The sequence below is a fragment of the Terrapene carolina genome, unplaced genomic scaffold, assembly GCF_002925995.2.
Source record: "Terrapene carolina triunguis isolate 2854851 unplaced genomic scaffold, T_m_triunguis-2.0 Scaffold714, whole genome shotgun sequence".
NCBI lineage: Eukaryota > Metazoa > Chordata > Testudines > Emydidae > Terrapene > Terrapene triunguis.
Window position 1 is genome coordinate 5,844,768 of NW_020665065.1, and position 26,993 is coordinate 5,871,760.

At 42.8% G+C, this 26,993-nt stretch overlaps 1 protein-coding gene across 1 annotated transcript; it reads right to left on the minus strand.

The window, feature by feature from the left end:
• Nucleotides 1-77: 77 nt before the first annotated feature.
• GABRD (gamma-aminobutyric acid type A receptor delta subunit) lies at nucleotides 78-26,993 on the minus strand. The gene is made up of 9 exons (XM_024207873.2): nucleotides 26,911-26,993; nucleotides 12,366-12,478; nucleotides 10,091-10,158; nucleotides 8,858-9,078; nucleotides 7,066-7,148; nucleotides 3,703-3,840; nucleotides 2,594-2,749; nucleotides 1,809-2,020; nucleotides 78-377 (listed from the first exon to the last, which is right to left on the minus strand). The coding sequence occupies exons 1-9, from the start codon at nucleotides 26,991-26,993 to the stop codon at nucleotides 78-80; spliced, it is 1,374 nt and encodes a 457-aa protein (XP_024063641.1).

Here is a 26,993-nt window from a genome sequence, read left to right on the forward strand (position 1 = left end):
CAGTTTCTTCAGTTACTCTGTACTGTCTGAGCATAATTCTGGCCCACAGTTTACCTCTTGGGAGCACATTTTTGTTCTTACATTGTGTAAGCAACCCAGTAGATAACATTGACTGCTGCAAAGGCTGCTGGGAACACTGCCCTGGCGTAAATATCGATAGTGTCAGCATCAATGGGCTTGAAGAGGGACTTTAAGCCACTCTTTTTCTCCAGTTTAGTTTCTTGCTGCTTCTTTGTCTCTCCAGTTTCGACTTCTACAGAGCCATATGATCCGGGTAGGGTTTTGGGAGCTCGGTGCTGCCGGTTGGAAATGGCCAGTTCCTGGTTCACACCCGCAACGGAAAGGGAAAACAAAACAATGGCGTTCTTCACATTGATCTGCAAATGAAAGAGAAGAACCTCTTATGACAATCTGCATGGGAAGAGAGTCAGAATACTTAATCAGAGCTAGCCAGGTGGCCTAATGGTCTGACATGCAGGAGAGCCAAATGTGATGGACAGTACTTGGTTCCAGTGCTAGCAGTGGCTGAGGGAGCTGTGAATGGCTCTGTTCTGCCATGCAGGAGACTCAGGAGTCAATTCTGGTTATAATTTTACATTCCCTGGACTATTGCAGGGGCTTGAGGCACTGCAGAGACAGCATGCTCAGCACTAGGCTGGTTCACAAGTGGTATTGATCCACTCCAAAGAGACTGGTACCCAGCTGAAAGGATAATTGATTGGCCTGAAACACAGGGTGGGTCCTGTAAGGCTGTGGATGCTCCTGGGTAGGTTTCAGTAAAGAGCGCAGATCAATTGTATCTGCTAGCAGCTTAGCAAGATTAATTAATAAACAATAAAATAATAATAAATAATCATAATCATAATCAAGTCCAGGGATTCACATGCCTGCAGATTTGTGGGGGGAAATTTGCAAACTGTGGATTGTCAAAAGCATTTTTCCCTAATCAATTCATTCTGCTTCATCAGCCACTTAAAGGGCATGAAGGGAACAACTGAGCTATCTAGAATTAAGAGGTTCAGGAAGGAATTTCACATGAGCAATTGCTTTGTTCTTGCAACCTGTTGCATAGGTCTACTTTGGAACACAAGTTGTATTCATGCTGAGCAAAATAGGATCTATCTGGAATCCATTGCACACAATGGAGAATTTAATCTCCATGGGACAACACTGAAGACAATGGGCCTGGTTCTCAGGGTTGCTGAAGCCCTTTTATGGTCCTCTTGCCAGGCAAAGGGCCCATAAGTAAACAACTACCAGAGAATATCCTTGGGGCGTGGGGCCTCCCCGGCTGGTGTAGAACTGGCATAAGGGCTCTACATTGGCGCTGCTCCTGGCTGGTGGTGGGGGGCATATTGGGGACTATTTGAACAGAGCACATTGGGGTTGCTCTAATCTACACCAAGGGCTGGACATGTCTCCAAAGGTCCTGTACATCTCCAGAATACAAGGAACACAAATGTAGCTTAAAAGCCCCTTTGTGTCCCTTCCCTCCCACTCCCCCACCCTGTCCCAAACACAGGAACAGAATGAGAATCAGTCCCAACCGCTTGTGGCATGGGGATGATATCGGCTCTATATCCTGTTAATTGTTCTGAGCTGGTTTTGACTTGTACTGCCAACAGGCAGCAATCAGCATGGTGGCATTCAGGGGCTAAACACTCACATGGTGGGGTTAACAACTCAGGGAATGACTTTACCAAAGGGCAGCAGAGGGGAGTATTTACTCTGGCTGAAGACAAGGTTATAATCCAGGGTGGTTGTTTTTCAAAGCCTTCCCCGGCGCCACCAGCACACAGCTTACTGACCTCTCCACTCTGTCTGCTCGCCTTCATCTTGTCTTTTTGCTTTTTCATGTAGTCCGCATTGAAATGTGCAAATGCATATTCCACCAGAGCAGCAAAGACAAACACGTAGCAAATCCAGAAGTAAACATCTAGTGCCTTGATGGCAGAGGCTCGTGGGAGTGAGGATCGGGCACTGACCATCAAAGTGGTCATAGTAAGAACTGTAGTTATACCTAGGGAATAGCATGAGAAGCTTGGCTTAGAGTTCTGTAACACATCCCAATGGTAATAAACAATCACTTCTACCTAGAGAGGAGCTGGCTGAGATTTTCCAAGCTAGCTAGGGGATGTGGGCACCCACTTCTGAACTGGGCACCCAATGCCCAAGGCAGCTCTGAAAATCTCAATGTGGCTTCTGTTACCAGACACAGATAGACAGATCCATTAGAACAACCCCTGGGGAGTCTTTTCTATTCTTAGCACCTGCTCCTCTTACTCAGGACTTCAGTGGGAGTAAGAGCTGCAGCACTGTCTCTTTATTAGTAGTGTCTATTGTTTTTAGGGATACAATATAACAGCATTAAACTTTTATTTTCCATCCTTTATTAGCTCATTCTGCCCTGACAGAAGCATCCGCCAGTGACAGACACTGAAGCATGAAGAAAACCCGCTTAAGCACTTATTGGTTTGCCAGTGCAGACACAGCATTCATAAATGTGCTTTGTTCCAATAATGGCACACTGGAGATGAACATATGGCCTTCACATGTCCTCCCTTTCAAGATCCCAACACCACAATCTTTTTACCTAGTGACACCCTAGCAGGCACAGCTGATTGGCTGATCCAGAAGGAAACCCATGACATGGCCACCAGTAAGATGGAAGGCACGTAAGACTGAATGATGTAAACACCTCGATTCCGCCGCAGGTGGAAGTGGAGACTGAGCCTGGGAAACTGACCCGCTGGTGGGAAGAGTGGGCAAAGGACAAATATAAAGTTGTGTGTTAGAAGGTTGGCTTTACAATTACACAGTTAATAAAATAATATACAAGAGTAATGACGCTGATTTGCACTTTTACATCATCTTTCATTCAAGGGTCACAAAGGGGTTTACATTAATTAAGCCTCATAAAACCCCTGTGAGGCACCATAGTTAGTGTCAGCATTGTTAGTCCTAAGACTAGGTCAAGTGACTTGCCCTGGGTTGTATAGTGAGTCAGTAGCAGAGCAAAAATAGATTTCAGGAGTCCAGATTCCTAATCCCTTGCTCTAACGACACTGTTTCAAAATGTGATCTTCCTTAAGGTTTTTATAATCTGCGGCGGAAAGTCCTACAGACACTAAATTTAGATTTTTTTAAAATATCATGTTAATTTAAAACTAACAGGGAAAGAGCTTGATGGATAAGGGGGCAGCATAAATGAGCATTTAACTACATGTAAGAGGACAAAAATCGGTAGGGAAGAAATGACTTCAAGCTTTTACAAACATTGCAATAGGCAGGCTAGTATGTATGTGTACCACTACCCTCTAGTGGATGGAATCAGAACTACTCAATTTGATATCATAAGCACAATATTATTAGGAATAATGGAGATTCTCCTATAGCCTGAATTGCAAATTAGAGCAGGAGGATCTGAGTTCTAGCTCTGCTGTTGCTGTGAAGTGCTGACTGGAAGCCATGTGCAGCCTTATGGCAAACACAAAGCCCAGGATGGCTATGGATTTGTCACAATATACTGCAATGACTACCCAAGGGACCAACAAAAAATGTATGTCTCTTTAGGTACGAGCTAAATAAAATTGTACTGGAAATCAGATGGACACATTAAACTGGTTACTTAAGAGAGGGGATTGTCTATTACAGATAGTGGAGGCTGACAGCATGAAGCAATGAAGAGACAGAATCTGTTACCAGATTTGAAGTTCATCATTTCTCTTGTGAAGCGGTAATTAGTGATTGTGAACTGAGCAAGCTGCAGTTTATCCAGCCCATGGATCTCCTCCTGGTTTTCTGACCAGTGGTACACGATATCCTCTGAAGCGTAGCCATCTGCCAAAAGAAGCTGAATAAATGCAAAGGTTTGGGGAAAAATAAAGATTGATGGGCTCAAAGTGAAACTCAGATGACTCTGCCATGCTGCTCATCATCAGTCCCACAGCAAACATGTTGTGTTTCAATCTGGATAATCAATGTCCTATCAACAGTGAGGTTGCCAGTGACCCAGCTGGAATAGTGTTCCCTCAAAGCGGAGAATCCAGGCTAGCTCACACTGTTCAGAATTTTGGAAGAGCTTTGAAGTGGAGAACACAACTTAAAAATAAGCTTTTAAAAAAAACTAAGAGCAACAGAAAATGGCCATGGTGTTTTTTGTTTACATTCCAATGGAAACAGTTGGAAAACAAACTAATAGAAGAATATTTCCTTTGCAGTGTTTGCAATCCAAACACAGCAACATTATGCTAAGGCATGAGAATCTGACCACAAATTAAAGCTGAATGGAGTAGCACATTTTCATTATCCAAACTGACAGAACTGCAAAACAGCAACCAAGCAGCAGGATTAGTGAAAAGTAAATTAGACTGTTAATGATTCCTTCAGGTTGAATCATCTAAGGTGTTCATTCATAACACAGGTAAAAACAATGTTTTTTTTACATCTATAAGGGTAGATTCTGTGCTGCTTCCAATACTTTTGTTCCAGTCAAGCAAAGCGGATGGAGCAAAGACTGGTCACAACCCCAACACTGGGGATTATCCCAATGTCATGGGCAGGCATAGAGCCAATGAAGCTAGCCCCTGCATCACCCTTTCTGAAGGCCCTGGTGCAGAGGACATATCAGAGGTAAAGACAGGCAAGATGGGCCATGAGGTGATCCACGGAGGCTACTCTAAGTTGTACCTTTGGGGCGAAGGTGAGGCAGGGAATCAGAGAGTTATACTCAGCCACCTGGCATCTCATCACCCCCATGCTGTGCCCTGCAGAAGTTAGACACAGCAGAGAATCTGTTCCCTAATGCGTAACCTGTCAGCATCCCCTTACTAGTGAGAAATGGCTGTCTAGATAGAAATAGAGCAAGGTATCTTGTAACAGCACTAAGAATGGATCACATTCAATGCTGCAGGAAGGTGGGAATACACAGTCACCTTGGTTTGGGTTAGGAGTTGCCTAGCAGAAACCCGGCATGTGGAAACAACAGGGGGAAAGTTTCCCCTGGTTTTGCTTTAATATGTTTGTTTAAAGAGGCTTTATTTCTACTTATGTTTATTGCACTGAAATAAAAATCCTCAAATTAAATAAATAAAAAAAAATCCCTGCAAAACTTGCCGGGAGAGTGAATTGATTGCTAGTTCATTGTCTGCTGCCTCTGCATTTGCTTATTACATAAGTAAAACTGCAGACTGCTATTTTTGACAGGATGAAAATGTATTGTGGTTAATTGCCTAGAAAACAGAGTCAATGCTATAAAAGAAAGAGAGCGACTGACGCTCACCCTAATGTGGCACTGTGTTTGCCCCTGCTCAGGTACTCTGCTAGTCCTAAATCTCTGGAAACATCAGGACTCTACTCTCCCATTGAAGTAGCCACAAAAGGCCAAATTCGCTGCTGTCAATGAGTAGTGCCTGCTTACGTCAGTAGTGAATTTGTCCCCAAAGCATTAATGCTAATGGGAATTACACACTAATTAAGAGGAGAATGGCGCCTGAGTAGAATATAGACACAATTTATACAGGTTTCCCACGTAAGCACTAAATAGAATGTCACCAGTCTATAGCCCAGATTCTGACTGACTCCTGTGTAGGGGTGAGGTGTTGCCAAGGAAAGACAGAGCCCCTTACGGGGGCTAGTCACAATAACAGTCCCCACACACATGGAATTCTGCCCCTCTTGATTTTTCGTAGAGAAAAAAAAACACTCAGAAGTTTGCCCTGGGGCCCAGTCTCTCTGTACGCTCTGCTTTGTCTCTCAGGGCCTGATCCAAAGCCCACTGAAGTTAATGGAAAGACTCCCACTGATTTCAGTGGGCTTTGGATCAGGCCCTAAGCTTCCAATTCTCCATGTCCAATGGGAATAGAGGGTGCTCAGCAGCTTCCTGGATTCAGTCCTATAGTTCTGGACTGCAGCTAGGATTGCCAACTTTCTACTCACACAAAACGAATACCCTTGCCCCTCCCCCTCCCTCTCAGCCCCACCCCTGTCCCGCACCTTCTCTGAGGCCCCACCCCCGTTCACTCCATCCCCCCTCCCTCTGTCGCTCGCTCTCCCTACCCCCACTCACTCATTTTCACTAGGCTGGCTCAAGGGGTTGGGGTGCGGGAGGGGGTACGGGCTCCAGCTGGGGGTGAGGGCTCTGGGGTGCAGCCAGAAAGGAGGAGTTCAGGGTGCAGGAGGGGGCTCCGGACTGAGGCAGTGGGTTGGGTTGGGATAAGGGAGGGGGAAGGGAGGAGGGCTGGGGGTGCGGGCTCTGGGGTGGGGCTGGGGATGAGGGATTTGGGGTGCATAAGGGTGCTCCAGGCTGGGACCAAGGGTTTGGGGCATGGGGGGGTGAGGGCTCTGGCTGAGGGTGCAGATGGGTGCTCCGGGCTGGGATTGAGGGGTTCGGAGGGCGGGAGGGGGATCAGAGCTGGGGCAGGGAGTTGGGGCATGGGAGGGGGTCAGGGGTGCAGTGGTTCCTCAAGCAGCTCCCAGAAGCAGCAGCATGTCCTCCCTCCGGCTCCTACATGGAGGCACGGCCAGGTGGTTCTGCGCACTGCCCCTTCCGCAGACACCACCCCCGCAGCTCCCATTGACCACGGTTCCTGGCCAATGGGAGCTGGGGAGCCTGCACGTGTGGCGGGGGCAGCATGCGGAACCCCCTTGCTGCCCCTACACGTAGGAGACGGAGGGGAGACATGCCGCTGCTTCTGGGAGCCACACAGAGACAAGGCAGGCAGGGAGCCTGCCTTAGCCCTGCTGCGCCACCAACGACTTTTAACAGCCGGGTCAGCAGTGCTGACCGGAGCCGCCAGGGTCCCTTTTCAACTGGGCATTCCGGTCGAAAGCAAAACACCTGGCAACCCTAACTGCAGCAGTTTTGAACTAGTGCTGTAAGGCTCTATAACCTGATGCCCAAACTTGGAATCAAGGGAATTGGTGTTGGGCCTTATATTTACTAAATCCAAAACAGTCCTTGTATTTGATTGATTTAAGTTGACTCACAGAACCAAGGATTATCTATGCAGGCTTTCAACAGAACATACGTTATAGGCACCACTGTGCTCAGACTTTCGTACTCACAGCTCTCCAAATCCAGCATGCACTCTTGTTCATCCATGGGATATTTGGTAAGGTCCATGTCACAGGCCACAGTTGAGGTAATCCTGCCCCATTCAAAGAAAATCAAAGTACCAGTTAGTTATATTCAGAGAGGGCTGTAGGCTTTCATAGCTTGGCATGTAATTTTCCCCATAATCCAAAGACTGGGTTGGAAACCCTTAACCTACCTCTATTATTAAAATGCCACTCACCCGCATCAGTAGGTGGGGGAACTTGATGGGGCTGGCAGCAAAAGGGGGACAGTCCCTCCCAGCAGCAAGGGAGGGAGACACTCACCAAGGGACAATAGGTAGCTCCTTCCCCTAGGAGTCTCTGGCACCCATTGGCCAGCTGATTGGCCAGCATTTGCCAGCTCCCAGGATTTAACTCGCTGCAGGGGCCGTGTGGAGCCTCTTTTGGCTCCATTCCAGCAGCCCACCCTACCCATCTGAGTTAGGAATGGGAACCCAGCCTGACAGATACTGCAGGTCTAGCCAATCGCCTGCTTAGGGGTCAGGAAGGAATTCCTTCCATGTGCCAGTTGGTGGAGAACCAGGGAGGGAGTTTTTTGCAGCATCTGCAAGCCACAGTGGTTTGAGTTGGAACACGCATGGCACCTAACTGAGGTACTGGGGTGAAGTTGTTTGTCGCAACTTACAGCTGGTTTCCAGTGTGGTTAAGAGAATAAAACGAACGGTTCCCAGGGGCAAAAGACCTGGGATTTTGGTGATGGGCCTTGAGCTCATGTGATAGGATTAGACCTTGTGACCTTCACAGGCCAAGGTCCCCACACTGCTGCACCTTCTGTCCTGCTCACGGCAGGATCTAGGGTGCTAAGACTCAGAGCAAGCTGAGTCCTAGGGGGTAGGCTGAGGAAAGCCTATCCCACGTTATGAGTTATATGGTAAGGAACCCTGTTACCCCCACACTGGAACAAATTAAATGCCTGGTACAGGAGAGTATGGGTGATGGGCAGATAGTGCCTCTTCCCTGTGTTAAAGTTTAATAAAAGTTGTGGCTTGCTGCTTACTTCCATGCATGTCTCTGTCCTCATTTTGCTGCCATGCCCACATCAAAAAACAGTAATACTTTCAAAGCCCTTTAGGCTATTATCCTAACCAGTCCTCACAGCACCCCTCTGAGGTAGAGGAAACAGGTACTGAATGGTTAAATGACTTGTTCAAGACCAGATACTACTAAATAAATAAATAAGCACTATTATAGACTTTTGTGAGCCAAACCCATTCTGGTGTAATGTCAATGATGAATTTGACCCTACAGCTCCAAAGCATTGTGCACACATTAACTTTTTCTCAGAATACTCCTGAGAGGTGGGAAATGTTACTACTGCCATTGCACAGATGGGGAAGTTTAAAGCTGAGAGATTCTAGATGACGTGGCCAAGGTCACTTAGGGAATCAGTGGCAGAGTCAAGAACAGAACCCAGGAACTCTTTGCTCTGTTCACACTGCCTCTTGGGCTGGTGGCTGTAGAACAACCCCAATTATAGCAGGATCGTGCTCTGTTAATGACGTACTTGTGATTAATGATTACATGACGGGAAACTTGTTACTGTTTCCACAGGTGCCTTTCCAGTGTAGGCCCGGCAGAGAGATGAGGGGTCGTCAACAAAAATGCATCAGGCTAATGTGGGTTTTTTTTAGTTTTTTAAAATGAATGGTTGTATTAAAAATAATCTAGGGAAAGGGGGTGATTATTTTTTAGAAGCTATTCAAAAAGCTAACACAAGAGAAATCTCTCTCTCTCTCTTTACCTGATGCTATACAAAATGACTCCATTAGGCTGTAGCCTGATAAGTTTGTTTTCCACAGTCACATCATGGAACCAGGCAGACTTGGCATTTACTATGAACGTATCTGGTATCCAGAGCTTGTCCACAAACCGACTGTCCAAGCCCAGAGTTTCGTTGGTGTGGTTGTAAGACAGCCGGTCGTCTCGCCAGCTCTGATGCAAAAATACTGTCATGGTGTATTCCTAGCACAAGAAGAACCAACAGTTAACAAACCATGTGAAACAAACACAATGATGATATCTTGGGGCCTGGTCAAATTTCATTGTATTAGCCTGGAACATCTAATAGCTGTTTCCTGTGCGCTGGAATATTTTTATACTCAATCAGAATAAAACTGCCTGGACATTTTAATGTCTCTTGTCTGTTTCTACCATGGATAACCCCAAGATACCCAAGCATGTGTTTAACTGCTCTGATTCAATGGCATTGTCAGGTATACTGTGTAGCAAGAACTGCATGTCTGTCTGAGACTGATGGGAAGAATCAGGTTAATATCCCTCCTGAGCACCTTTCCTAAGTAGGACCTAAGAGGTTTTTTGTAGGTTTTTTTTCAGTCAGGTTAAAAAAATAAAAGCCCCAGGTGAATGCAATAGAGAGAGGGGGTCAGTGATAAGTCACAGCTATAGCTTTAAAAATAAATCTTTCAGGTTTAATAGGCTACAAAAATGCAGTTGATCTTTGCAATTCTTAGATATATGGTATTGTGACATGCTCTAGAATCTAGCCTGTTGTTTTGTTCAGGGGTATGGGCATGGCTGCGATGGTTAAGGGAGCATCCCACAACTCAGTGGCTTTGCAGAGGGGTACAAAAGAGGCTGAGCTCCGTAGGCCTCTTTCCAGAAGTGTCCAGGAGGAAGTGGAATTGGAGTAGAAATTGGATTTAATTCTTAAAAATTAAACTGGTGCAAATCAGTGTCGCTCAAGTGAAGATATGCAATGCCAATGTACAGTCGCTGAGGATCTGGCCTATGGGCTAGCATGCAGCTGTAAGTCTGCTCTTTATAGGATTTTCCTGTATCAATTTTTCACTTGAAAAATGTAGGACATTTTTTTCTCTCCTTGCCAATTCATTTCAGCTAGTGATCGTTCTATGTAGAACAATCATATATGCCTAATCAGTTTTCTATACTTCCCACCACCACAGTATAAGCATTCCCAGCTTTCCAGTCTTAACAAGTTTAAATGGCAACTTACCATGTTAACTTCTGAGATGTGGTCAATGCTAGTTACTTCAATCGCTAGGGCAACATTAACAGGAGGGCCTGAGAAAGAGACACGTTAAATTGGGGAGGATATGGTGTGACTACATATGCACTAGCTTTGTCAATCTTTTCATATGGAGTCAGTTCACAGAAGTGAATCCCTAAATATCCTTTCCCCTGCTCACAGTTTCCCGAAATAAAATCTGTCTTAGAACAATGGGTTTCCAACCTCTTATTGTGATGCCAAGTTTCCATAGAAACCCTCCCATCTAGCCATAAAGAAAGGGAGGTTGGTCATGATCTCTGACAGTTGGTGGCAACCCCTTGAAATCATGACACCTACTTTGAGTATCCAAGTACAGAAATGATCACCACTTGATATGGACCACAAAATGACTTTCCAAAAGTCAGTTCAGATACCATGGTGATAGGAGTGGTGTAAGAACTCAGGGGGAAATAGGAACTGCTTGTATTGCTTAAAGCCTTCAGCTTTAAGGATCAGTGGAAGTAATTTCTTTGACATTTTCAAAGATAAGAAAACTTCACCCCTTTAGAAAGTAGCTGCTTCAGGTGAAAAATAACATTAAGGCTTATGAGAGTGCCAATTAAAGCTGATTATAAACTGACTGACTTGCCGGCGTATCCAGATTCTTAATAGAATTTCTTCTGCCCTGGCAAGATGGAAGTTTTGCTTCTATTCACATGCATGCTTTGCTAGGTTCATTGTTCTGTAGATTGGGATAGAGTGATCATTTGGAAAGAACACTGGAAAGGGGGGTTGCCCAATGCTATCTAAACACCCTATGTATGTTGTATTGTTGCTGCAACTCTATAAAGATCCAGGTCCACATACATACGCAGGCCACATGGGCATCAGCTGAACTGCACACATGCTCAAAAGGGAAAACAAAATGCCCCTTGAACTACAGGACAGTCTATAATAGTTGCCAAGTTACTAAGTTTAAAGTCTTATAGTCTCTTTGCAAGCCAGCCACAACCTTGTCAAATTGGCCAAGATTTTCAAAATTGACTAGTGATTTGGGAGGTCTCCATTTTGAGGGGCCCAAACTGAGACACCTTAAAGGGCCATGACTTTCACACACTGCTGAGCCCCCACCTCCTGAAAATCAGGCCCCTTCAAGACATCCCAAGTTGTGCATCCAAAATCACTAGTTGCTTTTGAAAATCTGGGCAACTGATTTTACTTCCTTATAAAGCATTTCAGTAACATTGGGCCCGAAAAGCACAGAGTTATTTTCCTTTTATTTAGTACATTGTTTAAGGTTGATGTCTGCAGACTCACTGGATTGCCCTAAATTCAGAGCACTGCTATGCTTTATATTGTAACCAGGGAACCCGACATCTTGGTATGTTTTTGCCTCAACTCATGGACTGATTTGCTTTTTCACCTGAGAAAAAAAGAGCCTGTTTAGGGCCTGATCCAACACTCATTGAAGTCAATGAAAAGACTCCCATTGATGAATGGAAAGGAATTAGGCCCTTTGACTTCAACTTTAAAAGGACCTGAACAACACCCCAGATCCAAATGCCACTGAAATTTGCAATGACCTGGGACTAGGTGTGGCTCCAAACTTTGTGGGTTAGGCCTCTCTCATTTTTAATAACATGTGTGAAACTTGACAGAATCACCGTGCAAGGACTCAGGAGAACATTTTTGCCTTTAGCCCACAATGCATTCACATCCATTGAGTTTTGCTTTGAGCTTCCAATTCAGACAAATGCAAAATCTCAAAGCAAAACTCAGTGGAAACCGTCAAGTTTCCCTTACTTTTGCTTTGGAACCAGGTGGAATGGCACAGTGAGCATGGTTTTGACACAATCCTGTAGACTGGCCCAGGTGTACCTGGAAGGTTTGGAAACCTCTTGACGAACCTGCTCTGAGTTTTGTTTTTATTCCAAAGCCACAAAACAAGAGGGTTGTTCATAGTGTGGGGGGAGGAGCGTGATCACTGAGAAACTCTGGCACAGCAATTCAAATTTGAACTCAAAATTGAAAAGATAACTGGTTTGATGCAGCTTTTAATTGGGCTAGATTGTGAGGTGCCCTGGGACTTTTTGCAAAGGCTGACATAAAAAACAAAACAAACAAAAACCATTCTTACTGTTATTATCACTACATCTAAGAGCAAGACATTCACAAACACTTAATTTTATCCAGCAAAGGGCAGACATTCACATCCATTTCAGCCATTAGATTATACAAGGAACACATTAGAAATCAGAAAAGACATAAATCAGACTCTTACCTCCAATTCCAGGCCTGAAATTCCGTGCATATCCTTTCATTAAATCATCTAGATTAGGTAACCAGGATATTTCTATGTTGGAGCCTGTGTAATCTCCAATGTCATTCATTGCTCTGGATAAAAAAAACCACACCAAACCATAAGTGTCCAAGCAAGCTTTTAAAACCTCACCATGTGTAGAAAAAATAAAATGTGGCAGAAAAAAATAGAAGACTTACATGTACATTACTAGAGCTCTGATAAAATGTAGGCAACTCAGCATGATTGGAGCAGTACTGAGAGTTGATAGGAGGATTGTTTCATTTATTTGTGGCGGTGGGGGACAAATGATGTTTAGACTAAAAGAGAGTGTAGACAAGGCTACAGACTATCTTGGGGACATAAGGTCAAGAACAAATATCTTTTAGTTTGTTTATTTTTCCTCCTAAATAAATAAAACTAAGGTTTAAAATGACTTGATTTATTTTCCTTGTTGTGAAAAAAATAATTGAGAAAGTTAGTCACTGGAACCAAAGTAGGATCTTGTTTTTAATTCAACTTCCTTTTTTCCTCCAATATGAAAAAGAAATGGGATACAATTCTGTTATTAATGAATTCTGTGGAACCTGCTTATGGAGGGATGTGGAGATAGAGAGATTTGGTTTATGAAGAAAGACCATAAATCCTGAATTGCTTCACTGCATCTTGATATACAAGGTGTAATTCCAGTTGTAGTGAAGATGTTGTGTGACAAACATGACTTTGCCATAAGCTGGCTTCACTGTGTACTCAACTGACAGCATAATAAAGCAACATACTCATTTAACAGGAATCTTTAAGTGTTCAAATGAAACCAAATATACTATAATTATCATATGAATAATAGAGATTATGTGGAAAAAGTAAGAGCACTGGAGTACCAACATACTCAAAGGCCTTAGCTTATTGATGGCCTAGGCACCATCTATCTACCACTGCTAAGCACCATCTAGGTGTTCTTGCTGGGTCAGGAAATCGGGACCTCTGGGTTAACAACACAATGTGTTAACACAATTTTAAAGGTGTTAAACTGTGTCTACCCTAGGTGCTTCAAGTCATATTTGCTAACTCCAGTTACCTAATCCAATTTTTAAAAGATCTTTGTTTCCCAAAGCCAACCTGACCCCAGTATTAACAAACCTCAGGCTAGAAAGTATCAATCAAAATGCAAAAATTTTACAATCATTAAAAAGGCAGCCACTGATCTATCCATCTCTCATATAATAGCCATCTCTCTGGTCTCTACAGTCCCACTCTCACAGGTTCTGCAGGGCTTTCTCCATCATCCACCAAACTGCTGCTTAAGTGAGCTCAGGAACTACTTCTGCCCCAGTTCTAGTGGCCAACGTACTATACACCAAAGAACACCTTGCAGAGACCATAGAGAAGCCCTGTGAGTTGAATGAACCTGAGACAAATCAGTCATAACATGTGACACCATCAGGGGGCCAATTTTGCCTTCATCAATTTTTACTCTTCTGGGGGGGGGGGGGAGGAATCTATTCCCTACTGGTGAGATGACAAGAGTTAAACTTCACCTGCAGACACTGGTGACTTAATTCCAGGCCTCTCTCTCAAAGATCCAGATCCACCTGGATGTGAAAGAGAATGGAGTTTCTGAGTGGCTCAGTGTGAGATGGAACAGGCAGGATAAAGGATTAGGAGTCCCAAAAAGAGTAAAGGACGTGGAAAATTCCAAAGGTCCTCTTCCTCTTAACTCTGCCCAGAGAGGTGGCGATAATAGGACAGTCATTTTGTGTCAAGGAAAGAAAATAAGTGAGCATATGGTAAGGGCTCACTTGCTAAACCTCATGGAAGGGAAGAGGTGGAGGAGTCCCAGAAAACTACAAAGTACTTCACCTAGTGCATTCAGGAATTGCTTCATCTACCACTGAAATGAAGCTACCTCAATAATGGAGCATAGCAACTAACAGCTCAAAGCAACACCACACAACAGTCAGGAGGTGAAGAACATACCCAGTTGTAACAGCAGGGGAGTTCAGGAAAGAAGAACGTAATTCAGCTGGAATAGAGCCAGGAGACTAGTTTTATCATCCCTGCTCTTGTGAAAAGCACAATAGGCCCATGCAAACACAAAAAGAAAAGCAAATTTGAGAGGATGCAAACTTATGTGACCTGAAATGGCCGCAAAGCTCTGGTCAAAAGGGTGAACAAGTTGAGAAAAGCAGAGAGGCAGCAAAAAGCAAAGTCCTGAAAGGACTATTCCGAAAACACTCTTTGAATGGAAGTTTCAGATTTCTCCAGAAAAGTAGAATCAGCATTTGATCTCGAGAACTCCACTTTCCGTGCCAGTCGCTGGGAGTTCCCAGGTCAGCTTAAAGTTAATAGGAGTTGCCTGTAAAACTACACACGCACTCAGCTGACAGCATAATCTCTTGAGCTTCTCCTGCTGCTATCAGAAAATTAGTATGAAAACCTGCTTGTTGAAATGGGAAGTATTTGTTGGACTATAAATTAGCAACGAGATCCCATCTACCAGGGTGTGTGGGTAACTCTCAAGTCTCTCAGAGACACATGTAACTGGATGCAAGCACCGCATCAGAGCTGTCGGAGCATTGGTGCAGCTGCTTCCACTCAGCTCTGCAATAAGCATGGAGCTTAAAAAAAATATTGCTGATAGCAGAAGAGAAACCTTTTAAAATATTGATGAAAGGCTGCAGATTAATATACCATAAACAGCTCTTGCCTTGGGACTTATATAACTTTCTTGGAACATTTGTGTGACATTGACCCACATAGGCACAAGGGTTTTTTCTCCAAACTGTGTCACGTAAGGGTGTATTCAGCTCAGTATTTACACTTATTGCAAGCATCAGCCACCAGAACAATGTTTCCTCTCACCATGGGCTGAACAGGGAATATTTGATTATCCCAGAGATGACGTTCTTGCCACATGTGAATGGAGTTAATAATGTAAGGAAGCTTTGGGATAACAGCGTGTGAATGTAAGCTCTGAGTAACAGAGACATTGCCGTCCTGAGTTAATTTTGCTGTCAAGGCGTAAAGTGACCTTGAAGACGCATTGGGACAGTTATTGCCCAACAATGAAATTTCATTAGCTCATAATTTCATTACCTCATAAGGTTAGGGATGCTTGTTTAAAAGCATTTATAATATTCTCTTGACACACTGACTCACCTAGCTAGCTACAGCACCTATCTAAGTATCTCAGAGGACTCGCTGGCCCAGATCCTCAGCTGGGGTAAATTGGCATAGCCTGACTTCAACGGAGGCTATGATGATTTATTCCAACTATATATTTTTTCTATTTGCTGGGTCTTGTCACCTGTGCAGCCAGCTCATTTATCTCTATCTATTATCTTTGATATTTCTTAGGGTATGTCTACACTACAGGATTAATCCGAATTTAGATAATTCGAATTTGGGAAACAGGTTGTATAAATTCGATTGTGCGCGGCCACACTAAGCACCTTAATTCGGTTTTTAACCACATTAATTCGGTGGTGTGCGGCCACACTACCCCATTAACTTAAACACAGTAATTCGGTGGTGTGCGTCCACACTAACCCTAATTCGAATTAACAAAATCGATTTAGGCTCTACTCCGTTTGTCGAGGTGGAGTACAGAAATCGATTTAAAGGGCCCTTTAATTCGAATTAACTGGCTCTGTAGTGTGGACGGGTGAAGGGTTAATTCGGATTAACGCTGCTAAATCCGAATTAATCCCGTAGTGTAGACCAGGCCTTAGATGCCTATTGCCTTGATATCGAAATGCCAATATTTACTTAAGTGAAGTTACCCTTTCACTCACTCACCTGCCAAGACCCAAAGTCAAGGTTCTGCATTTCTCCTATTGCAGCTGAGGGTGAATATTGCAGCTCAGTGATATTTTTATTTATTTTCTTTTGCATTTCCTGACCTGTTTTGAGTATCACTGATGCTATCAGTTAGTCCAGGGGACATATGACATCCAGAAGTATGGTCTTGGCAGATTAGCGAAGAAGGGAATAGTTTTCAAATATTTTGTTTCTAAATGTTTCACTTTTATTTATTTATTTTGGTAATTTGTAAGTCTTGGCCTGAGATATAGGCATGAAATCCAGGTCATTAAAGATCCCATGCACTTTTTTAGGGATAGATTTGTCATCCGGTCTTGTGTTTTTAAACAAATGACAGGGTTAGCTTTAGAGGTGGCTGCACTCTGGTGGAGGGTGAAGAGATTCCTGCATGCATCCCTTGCTTATCTCATGTACTTGTCTTTGGGGCCTGATCCATAAGGAAGTCAGAATCTGCACTTCAGGTTTTTGGGTGTACAACACTTTGCGATCATTAGCTGCAAGATGTTATAAAAATCCAAAGTCCTATGTCTACTATTGTGTAATGAATCTGAAACATTTAAGAAAACAAATTTTGCAGCTCCATTTTCACACCAAAATGTGTTACGTGGCTGCCTGGAGAACTTAGCCCCAGATGACTGACTCATCATCAGTCATTTGCTATAACAGAAATAAAGTCATTGTAAAAGAACTGTCAGGAGCATCATATCTTTTGACAAATAAGATCACCTCATTTTCCCTTGACATTTATTTTCCATAAAAGCCTCAGCATTTACAGCATGCCACAGAGTGGGAGGGTATTATCCTGTGTCGATGTTCTATGGTAGTGGCATTAACATGAATAAGAGAGCTAAAAGGACAATCTCAGGTTAAAAAGGATGGGCCACATATGCCATGCATTTTAAGCAGATTGCAATACATGGGGAATTTTACTTAAAAATCCACAGCACAATATACCACAAAATTAAAAAGGAATCTTGGTCCTATTATTAATAAAGACTGAGGGTCAGATCCTCACCTGGTATAGGTTAGTGTAACTAATGGGTGTAGCACTGAAGTCAATGGAGCTATGTCCACTTACACCAGATCGGATATCAAAGTATTACAACTCAGAGAACTGTTAAGAGCCAATTTGCTTTTATACAACTTGTTTCCTTTTTGAATTTCATTTGACTGGGCAATGAAAATTAGACTTGTCAATTTCACTTATTTTCTAGTCACTTTCTACTTCTCAGGCACTAGCACAGTGTTGGCTGCTTGGATTACCAACACTGGCAGAGAATATGTAAATCCAAACAAACAAAAACTGATTTAATTTTAAAACATTAACAATTAGGTTATTGAAAACTGTCTATTCATATTAGATTTTTCTATGAAAAACCTTAATTTTGGTCCTAATCTACATGGTGGTAACCTCTATAACTAATCATACTGTCCAAACGACACTAGATTTTTCATTTGGATGGTGTGGAAGATAAAGGATCAAGGAAAAGAATATAGGAGTTAGGAATAATGCAGCAGAGTCTTTGTGCCGGAGTGAACAGGGCTGTAGGCCAAGAGCTAAATTCAGCCATGGTGTAAGTAGGCACAATTTCCACTCCTGTCAACAGGAATTATACTCATTCACTCCAGGGCTAAATTTGGCCCCAAATCTTCTAGTCCTCAGAACTCTCCATAATAGCCATTCCCCACCAACATCCAAGTAGGGTATTGTACATAGAATCATAGAAATGTGGAGATGGATCCTGCTTGGGGATGGATCCTGCTTTGAGCAGCAGGTTGGACTAGATGATCTCCTGAGGTCCCTTCCAACCCTGATATTCTATGATTAAATGTAGGACTGGAAGGATAAGTCATCCAGTCCAGACCGCTGTACTAGACATATAACTTGTTTGTTTGTTTTAACCTAATCTAATAAAAAATACTAGGGACTCTTTACTATTTGACTGGATGGAAAACATGGTGAAATTCACATCTGGAGTGACATTCATGCAAGTTCGGAGAACCCACATAAACCCTCCGCACCACACTACAGCCTGCCACGAGAGTGGGGAGGGAGAGGGGGTGATAGAGATGGCCTGCCAGCAGCGTGGTGTGTGGGATACCTCCACAGCCCCACCCCTGTGGCCTTCCCTACACAGGGCCCAGTTTCCTAAGGCTGTGTGCAAGAGCAGAGAAGTCCATTCACCCATGATGAGCCATGGGGATTATCTGAGGCCTGAGATGTTATTCATGAATTTTACCTGGAAACATGAGGACTGGCATGGAAATGCAAGCTGGAGAGGATTTGCATTTTATAATCCAAGTAATAAAGATGGGAAGAAATGAAACCACCTTCAGCTGATTCAGCAACTTCATTTCTTGACCTAAGCTTTTGTACAGTGTGCTTTGGGATGAAAGGCACCATATAAAAGTAAGCTATTAATTCCTAAAACTCTAGGGGCTTACACCAGCACGCAATTAAAAAAAAAAAAAAGCTTATCTTTACCCTGCGCCAAATCAGAGTGGGTGCCATGCTGACAGGAGGGCAACAAGCTCCTGGATCATTTCTCTGGAAAGTTTTCTGCAAGGTGCAGTTCAGGAGAGGGTTTTTTAACCCTCGTCTGTACTCTCTCTTTCAGGGCAGCGACTTGCATCACCACAAATGTGGCGTTTAGCCCTTGCTTGAACACCAAGTGAAGGAAATGTGATCTAAATGAAATTACTATCAAATGTGTGCACAACTGGTTGAGAAAATGTACTCATAGTATTATCTGTCAAAACAGGAAAAGGTCTCTAGGGGGGTTTTGTGGGGGTCAGTCCTGGGTCCGGTACTATTCAACACTTTCATTAATGACTTGGATAATAATGTGGAGACAGCATGCTTATAACATTTGTGGATGACGCCAAGCTGGAAAGGGTTGCTAGCACTTTGCGGGACAAGATTAGAATTCAACATGACTTTCACAAATTGAGAACTGGTCTGAAATCAAGAAGGTGAAATACAATAAAAATAAGTGTGAAGTACTACACTTACGAAGAAAAAAATTAAATGTTATAGTGGATCACAAATTGAATATGCACCAACAACGTGGTGAAGTTGAGAAAAAGGCTAATATAATTCTGGGGTGTATTAACAGCAGTGTCCTATGTAAGACATGGGAGACAATTGTTCCACTCTACTCAGCAACGATGAGGCCTCAGCTGGAGTATTGTTTCCAGTTTTGGGTGACACACTTTAAGATGTGTGGTCAGTCCTGGGGCTGGTTTTGTTCAACATCTTCATTAATGATCTGGATGATGGGATGGATTGCATCCTCAGCAAGTTCGCGGATTACACTAAATTGGGGGGAGGTAGATATGCTGGAGGGTAGGGATAGGGTCCAGAGTTACCTAGACAAATTGGAGGATTGGGCCAAAAGAAATCTGATGAAGTTCAACAAGGACAAGTGCAGAGTCCTGCACTTAGGACAGAAGAATCCCATGCACTGCTACAGGCTGGGAACTGACTGGTTAAGCAGAAGTTCTGCAGGAAAGGACCTGGGAATTACAATGAACGAGAAGCTGGATATGAGTCAACAGTGTGCCCTTGTTGCCAAGAAGGCTAATGGCATATTGGGCTGCATTAGTAGGAGCATTGCCAGCAGATCGAGGAAAGTGATTATTCCCCTCTATTTGGCACTAGTGAGGCCACACCTGGAGTATTGCGTCCAGTTTTGGGCCCCCCACTACAGAAGAGATGTGGACAAATTGGGGAGAGGGCAACAAAATTAGTAGGGGGCTGGGGTACCTGACTTATGAGGAATGGCTGAAGGAACTGGGCTTATTTAGTCCGCAAAAGTGAAGAGTGGGGGGGGGGATTTGATATCAGCCTTCAACTACCTGAAAGGGGGTTCCAAAGAGGATGGATCTAGGCTGTTCTCAGTGGTGGCAGATAACAGAACAGGGACCAATGTTCTCAAGGTGCAGTGGGGGAGGTCTAGGTTGAATATTAGAAAAACTATTTCACTAGGAGGGTGGTGAAGCACTGGAATGGATTACCTAGGGAGGTGGTAGACTCTCCATCCTTAGAGATTTCTAAGGCCCAGCTTGACAAAGTCCTGGCTGGGATGATTTAGTTGGGGTTGGTCCTGCTTTGAGCACGGTGTTGGACTAGATGTCTTCCTGAGGTCTCTTCCAACCCTAATCTTCTATGATTCTAAGAAAGTTGAGGACAAACTTGAGTTGAGAAAAGTTGATAAAAATTCCAGAGGAGAGCAACAAAAATGATGAACGGTTTGACGTTGTGCAGTCTATATGGTTTTATAAAAACATGATAAGTGAATATAATGTAACTGGGATAGTTTTATAAAAATTTGATAAGTGAATATAATGTAACTGGGATAGTTTTATAAAAATTTGATAAGTGACTATAATGCAAATGGGATATGCTTCGTGCAAAAGGTCTCTTGTAAGGTATCATTACAAAGTTTATAATCTACCGAGTATGATCATCTGATTGGTATAAATGTACCACTCTTGTATCTAAAACTAGAAATATAAAACATAACTCTGAGGGCCTATTGTAATTATGTAAAGTGTGGGCCATTAATGATGGTTTGGAATCTTGATGACTCCCATTAACAAGGACCATTGTCTGCAGATGACTGTGTTTACCTGTGAGTCTTCTTGTATATGTGTGTGCTGGCAAGTGAGTAATGAAGTCTTGCAGTGACATGTGATCATGTCACCTGAACTGGAATCCGTCTTTAACCTGGTGCTTTTCCAGTGAGGGGGGGGTGAAAACCCAGAGGGACAAAGAGTTCCCGCCTAATGCAAAAAATATATAAAGGGGTGGAAGAGAACAGAGAGGGAGAGGAGCCATCATGGAGAAGCCCCTAGCTAACACCTAAGCTGGAACAAGAGCTGTACCAGGGGAAAGAATTGTGCCCAGGCCTGGAAGATGTCCAGTCTGAGAAAAACTTACTGAAGCATCTCTGAGGGTGAGATTATCTGTATTTAGTTTGATTAGGCATAGATTTGCGCATTTTATTTTATTTTGCTTGTGACTTACTTTGTTCTGTCTGTTACTACTTTGAACCACTTAAATCCTACTGTCTGTATTTAATAAAATCACTTTTTATTTAGTAATTTACTCAGAGTATGTATTAATACCTGGGGGAGCAAACAGCTGTGCATATCTCTCTATCAGTGTTATAGAGGGCGAACAATTTATGAGTTTGCCCTGCATAAGCTTTATGCAGGGTAAAACGGATTTATCTGGGTTTAGACCCCATTGGGAGTTGGGCATCTGAGTGCTAAAGACAAGCACACTCCTGTGAGCTGTTTGTGGGTAGACTTGCAGTTTTGGGACAAGTGATTCAGACCCTGAGTCTGTGTTGGAGCCAGACAGGAGTGGCTGGTTCAGCAAGACAGGGTGCTGGAGCCCTAAGCTGGCAGGGAAAACAGAAGCAGGGGTAGTCTTGGCACATCGGGTGGCAGCTCCCAAGGGGGATTCTGTGATCCAACCCGTCACAGTCTTCCTGAGGTCTCTTCCAACCCTAATCTTCTATGATTCTAAGAAAGTTGAGGACAAACTTGAGTTGAGAAAAGTTGATCAAAATTCCAGAGGAGAGCAACAAAAATGATAAAAGGTTTAGAAAACCTGACCTATGAGGAAGAGTTTAAAAAAAAAAACTGGGCATGTTTTAATTTTGAGAAAAGAAGAAGGAGGGGGAACCTGATAACAGTCTTCAAATATGTTATGGGCTGTTATAAAGAGGATGGTGATCAATTGTTCTCCATGTCCACTGAAGGTAGGACTAGAAATAATGGGCTTAATGTGCAGCAAGGGAGATTTAAGTTAGACATTAGGAAAAACTTTCCAACTGTAAGGGCAGTTAAGCTCTGGAATAGGTTTCCAAGGGAAGTTGTGGAATCCCCATCATTGGAGAGTTTTAAGAACAGGTTAGTTAAACACTTGTCAGGGAGTCTAGTTTACTTGGTCCTGCATTAATGCAGTGGGCTGGACTAGATGACCTCTTGCGGTCCCTTCTAGACCTACATTTCTCTGATGCTTTGATCTATGCAATTGGTAACTCACCATGGAAAAGAGCCTCATTTTTCTTTCTTTCTTGAAAAAAATAAATAAATCTAGTTTTCCTGTCTAGTAGAAAAAGCTGATGTTTATGGTTATTATACAACTTGGGAAAACTACAAAGCCCCTCAAATAAATATTCCCAAGAAATGCAGCTCTCCTAGGGGTATAAACACAGCCAACAGTGGGGATGTGGGTAACATATACACCTAATTCAGATGATGTGTCTCTCCAACCAGCTGCAAAATAAATGCATTTTCACTAATGCAGCATGGTTTATCAACTGGGATATTGCCCGCTTCTTACTATCTCCTGGGACACTCCTTGAACGTATTGAGTCAAAATTTCCTGATATCAGTGAGCAAAAGACTTGGTAAATATTTCACTTAAGCCATGTGGGAATGAATGCACTGTCCAGTGGCTGCTGAACAAGAATAGAGAGAGATAGGAATCTCAGTTACTCTCTCCAACACAAAAAGCCCAAGCACCTTCTGCAAGTCAATGGCCATCAGCAGTGCTGAATTTAGATCAAACTTGTAGATAGGTCACGGTAATCCACACTAGCGGCCATGTATTCTCATTTTAAAAGTGCAGTGGGGAAAATTTCTCGCTCCCTGTATCTCTCCTATTTCGCCTTTAAGTCACCCAACCAGCCTACATTCTACACTGTCTGTGGGCAACTGAGCATCTGCAAATGGATATTTTCACCTGAAAGAATCAGTCTGTTAAATAGCTGACTGTGTGTGGTCCAGAGAACTAGTATGGAGGTAAATTTATTTCATTTCAATATCATTTTCTCTGCCATTTTTTCCTGGAAAAAGGCCTTTAAATATCAGGCAAGGTCAGTGAATGATCTAGCCTGTATCAGGCTCCAGGATTATCCAGAGTAATATGTGTATCCTTTCCGTCTGCCATCCTTGACTCTAAGTGAAGCTAACTGTAAATATGTTCCATATTTTGAAATGTAATTGAAAAAGCATTAGGCTTAATTCATGGCAACCTTATGAACATCAAAGTCTTTATTTCCATTTTTCCGTGAGTTTTAAGCTGCATGAAGTAGTCTATTCTTCGCATATATTTCACATTTACAAGCCTCTCTTCTCATCACTGGGAGTAAAAGGTTGAGAGATGTACAATTCAGTAGGATAGTTAATTACATACAAATAGAATTTTTTTAAACAAGTATAAAAGATTATGTGTCTATTTTTAATTAGAGAATTAAAAGCTATTTCACTGGCGAGTTATAGAGTCAGGGGCCTTTTAAACCTTTGAGCATGACATCTGCATGACTCCTATTAATAGTAATCGGAGTAAGTACTGCACACGAATTTCTCCCACTGCAAGAGAAGACATCTCACTACATTTTCTTTTAATGCACCTCAATTATTATTTATTTGTATTAAGAGAGTGTCTGCAATGTGCCAAGTTCTGTCCAAGCACATAGGAAGCTGCAAACGAATACCGATATTACTAATAAACACAGTGGGATAACCTCAGCCCTGGTATAAATTGATGCAACTTCACTGACTTCAAGGCTGAATTTGGCTCATTGATTTCTGTCAAACAGCACAAGTAATGGAGACCTCAAATTATACCAGTCTTGAGCATCTTATTTGAGATAGGCAATGTTCAGAAAGTGCCAAGCATGAGCAGGCTATGGGTGTTTCCTTAAAAAACAAAAAAGTGATGATAGTTCTGGTATTTAACTTTAAAGCTGGTCCTTGGGAAGCCTTAACTAATACTGTGGTGTTTAGGATCTTCCAAGCAGCACTTTCTTTTTAATAATCTCTTGCTCTACAATCCATGGAATCTGTGGCCAGACGGATGTATTCTTTGGCACCCCTGCAGTCATTATGATCAAGGCATCACATTTAAAAATCAAAATTAGATCAATAAAGAGGAAATGTAGCCACTGATAAAATTTTACATTTTAATCTCAGTGTACGAAACTACTAGTAAAATATATCCTGGCTAAAGCACCTTCTACTATACAAACCTGTGCATCTCTGGCACAGAGGGTAGACGGAGAAAAGTATACTCTTCTCCAGGCCCTTACAAGATGAGTTATTGCAGTGGCCAAAGGATATGCATCAGTCCAAGAGATTAGAATAGGACCCTGAGGTGACAATTCAGCAACACTGGTTAGCGCACACAGAATTTACGCGTATTTGCACAGGACTTCAACCTGAGGATTGTGCAGCCTTAGTCACACATTTCTCCATGAAGCTCAGTTTGGATAGTGGGGTTTGGATAAGATTAATGCTAAATATGCTTTAAAAATGCTTTAATTGATTTTTAAACCAGAAAATAAGTTAGAATGTCATTGCGTTTTTAAAATAAGGAAAAGGAATCGCATCACCTGTAAAGAGTCTGGTACGTCTAAGTTTGCTGCTTACAGATGCTATAGCACTAAGAATTGTCTTCAGCACTTAGAGCCTGACCCAAAGTCCCTTGAAGTTTATGGAAGGCTATCCATTGATTTTAGTGGACTTTGGATCAGGTCCTATGTAAACTCAATGGAAACCGGTTTCTGCTCGGTTGTAAATAATGATTCAATAACACAAGGGCAACTTTAGACTACATACATTAAACTTTATTTTGGTTAACATTCAATGGTGAAATTCTTCTCCTTGTCCAGCCTTAAAAACCAAGTGGAAACTGGTTTGCAATTTCTGATGCTCAGCTCCAACGTTTCACCAGCCATGTTAACTTTCATTGGTTTCATGGTTCCCACCCAAAATCTCAGGAATGCAGATTTTCATTAGAAAAACTTTGGGCCCAATCCTGCCAACATTTACACATCAGTAATTTTACTCGTTTGTGTAGTTCCATTTAATTTAACTTGAGTAAAATTATTTGCAGGCTGGTTTCCAGGATTATTATTTATTATTTGTATTATTGTCTGGCTAGGGTGCAATACACCAGGTGTCCATTAAGCCTTTTTTCTTTTCAAATACAGCTCACCACTTCATCTGCAATGAGAACCCTGTTCTAAGTGATCTTTCAGAAGACTGCACTGTACTAAACACGGTAGTCTTTGAACTCAGAGTCTTTTGCTATTGGCAATTTTAGATAAGATAAACCGCTAACATCATTTGAACACAGAATATTCAATCTCAAAAGCTAGCAATTGTATTTTTCTAGCTGTCCCCTTCCTCTGTTACGAAGTATATGTATTTCTAACAAACAATTCATCACTATTGTGTCATTGTAGGAAGAAAGCCAAGTAACTAGGCAATTAATCCAGTAATAAAATAATTTATGTAACAAATTACACATTGTACACATCCAGGCTCTTGCTATGCCTTGAAACAGATCCTGAAGTCACAAGCTAGAGAAGAGTAATTGCTTATTTAAAATAATAATACTTTGCACTTGTACAGCACCTTTCAGCCAAAAATCACAATGTTATCCTAACTGTATAGGTAGGGAAACTGTGGTACTGAAATTATGGGCAGATTCTGACACCCTTATTCACCTAGTGAATAGCATTTTACTCCTTGAGTGACCCTCTTAAGTCACAGGAATGCCTCAGAAGTAAGGTATTCATGTAAGTGTATCAGCATCTGGCCTTTGGTACCTTGCTCAAGGTCATATAGTCAATCAGAGGCAAAGTCCTGCATAAGACTCAGTTGCCTGACTCCTGTTCTAACCACTGGACTGTCCTGCTTCTCAATAAAATAATAAAACCTCAGCAAATAATCCCAAACACCACAGTAACCATGTTCCTCTGTGCACAATCACCACTTGGCCTTTATTCCCACCGTCTTGAAGCCCCCAAATACAAATAGGCATATCCACTGTTTTTGAGGAGATGGGGAATCCCCTCATTCCCTCCCAGGGCTGCCTGCCTGGAAAAGCTTGGGCATTGCTTTTAGATGCCCTGAACTAGATCTCTCTCCTTTAAAGATTTCCTCCCCCTTCTGCGTTCATTGCATAACCATGGCAAGCTTTCTCCACTTTCAGCCTCCAGATCCGTGGAGAGTATATAAAGAACATCGCAAATTGGATCCGAGCTGGTTGCCTAGCTAACACCTTCGGAGTGAACGTAACTAACAATTGCACAGATTTAGCCCTACACTTTTTTTTAAATGGGTTTGCTTTGTTTTTCAAACTTCTCTCTGAGCACTTTCCCAGCCCTCTGCTGCTCTCCCAGGTCCACATGCTGGCTGGAGCCCCAGGCCGTGGAATGAAGCCCCTTAGCTAAAGCTTTGGGCACAACTACAGTACATGCATCTCTGCAGTCTGGTTTTTTGTTACGTCTGGGGAGGCTCTTAGTCACCAGTTAGCCGAGTTTTATGGCCAAACTGCAGGGATTGCTGCTTTTGAAACAGGGACGGGACTATCCCGGGCCTGTGAAATGCCATTAACTTTAGAGATTGCCTCCAATTTAGACCAAGTGCCCTAGAGATAAGCCTTCCCCAGACATCCTGTTAACGGGCTTCCCACTTGATTAACCCGGGACGCTGCCGCTCAGCTGGTGGAATAGTGATAAAAGTAGGGCACCTTGTGACAAACTCTCCAGTCGAGACCCACTTTCCCTGCCAGACAGAGATCCGCAGCCCATGAACTCAGGGCGTCCTTGGCAAAGGGGGATAATGACACATAAGTAAAGACCCTGGAGCACCCCCCCACACACACACACGCCCTTACCTGATACACCTGTGCTGCTGGGTGCACAGCAGAACCAAGGACGGGAAAATCCAGGTGAGAAATTCCATTTTAGTCCCAGGCAT

Excerpts from the sequence above, each read along its gene's own strand:
- GABRD (XM_024207873.2), bottom strand. The coding sequence starts at position 26,993 with ATGCCTGGGACTAAAATGGAATTTCTCACCTGGATTTTCCCGTCCTTG. Across the intron at positions 12,479-26,910 it reads CAGCAGCACAGGTGTATCAG|AGCAATGAATGACATTGGAG; the intron begins GTAAGGGCGTGT and ends TTTTTTATCCAG. Across the intron at positions 378-1,808 it reads CGAGCAGACAGAGTGGAGAG|ATCAATGTGAAGAACGCCAT; the intron begins GTCAGTAAGCTG and ends TTTCATTTGCAG.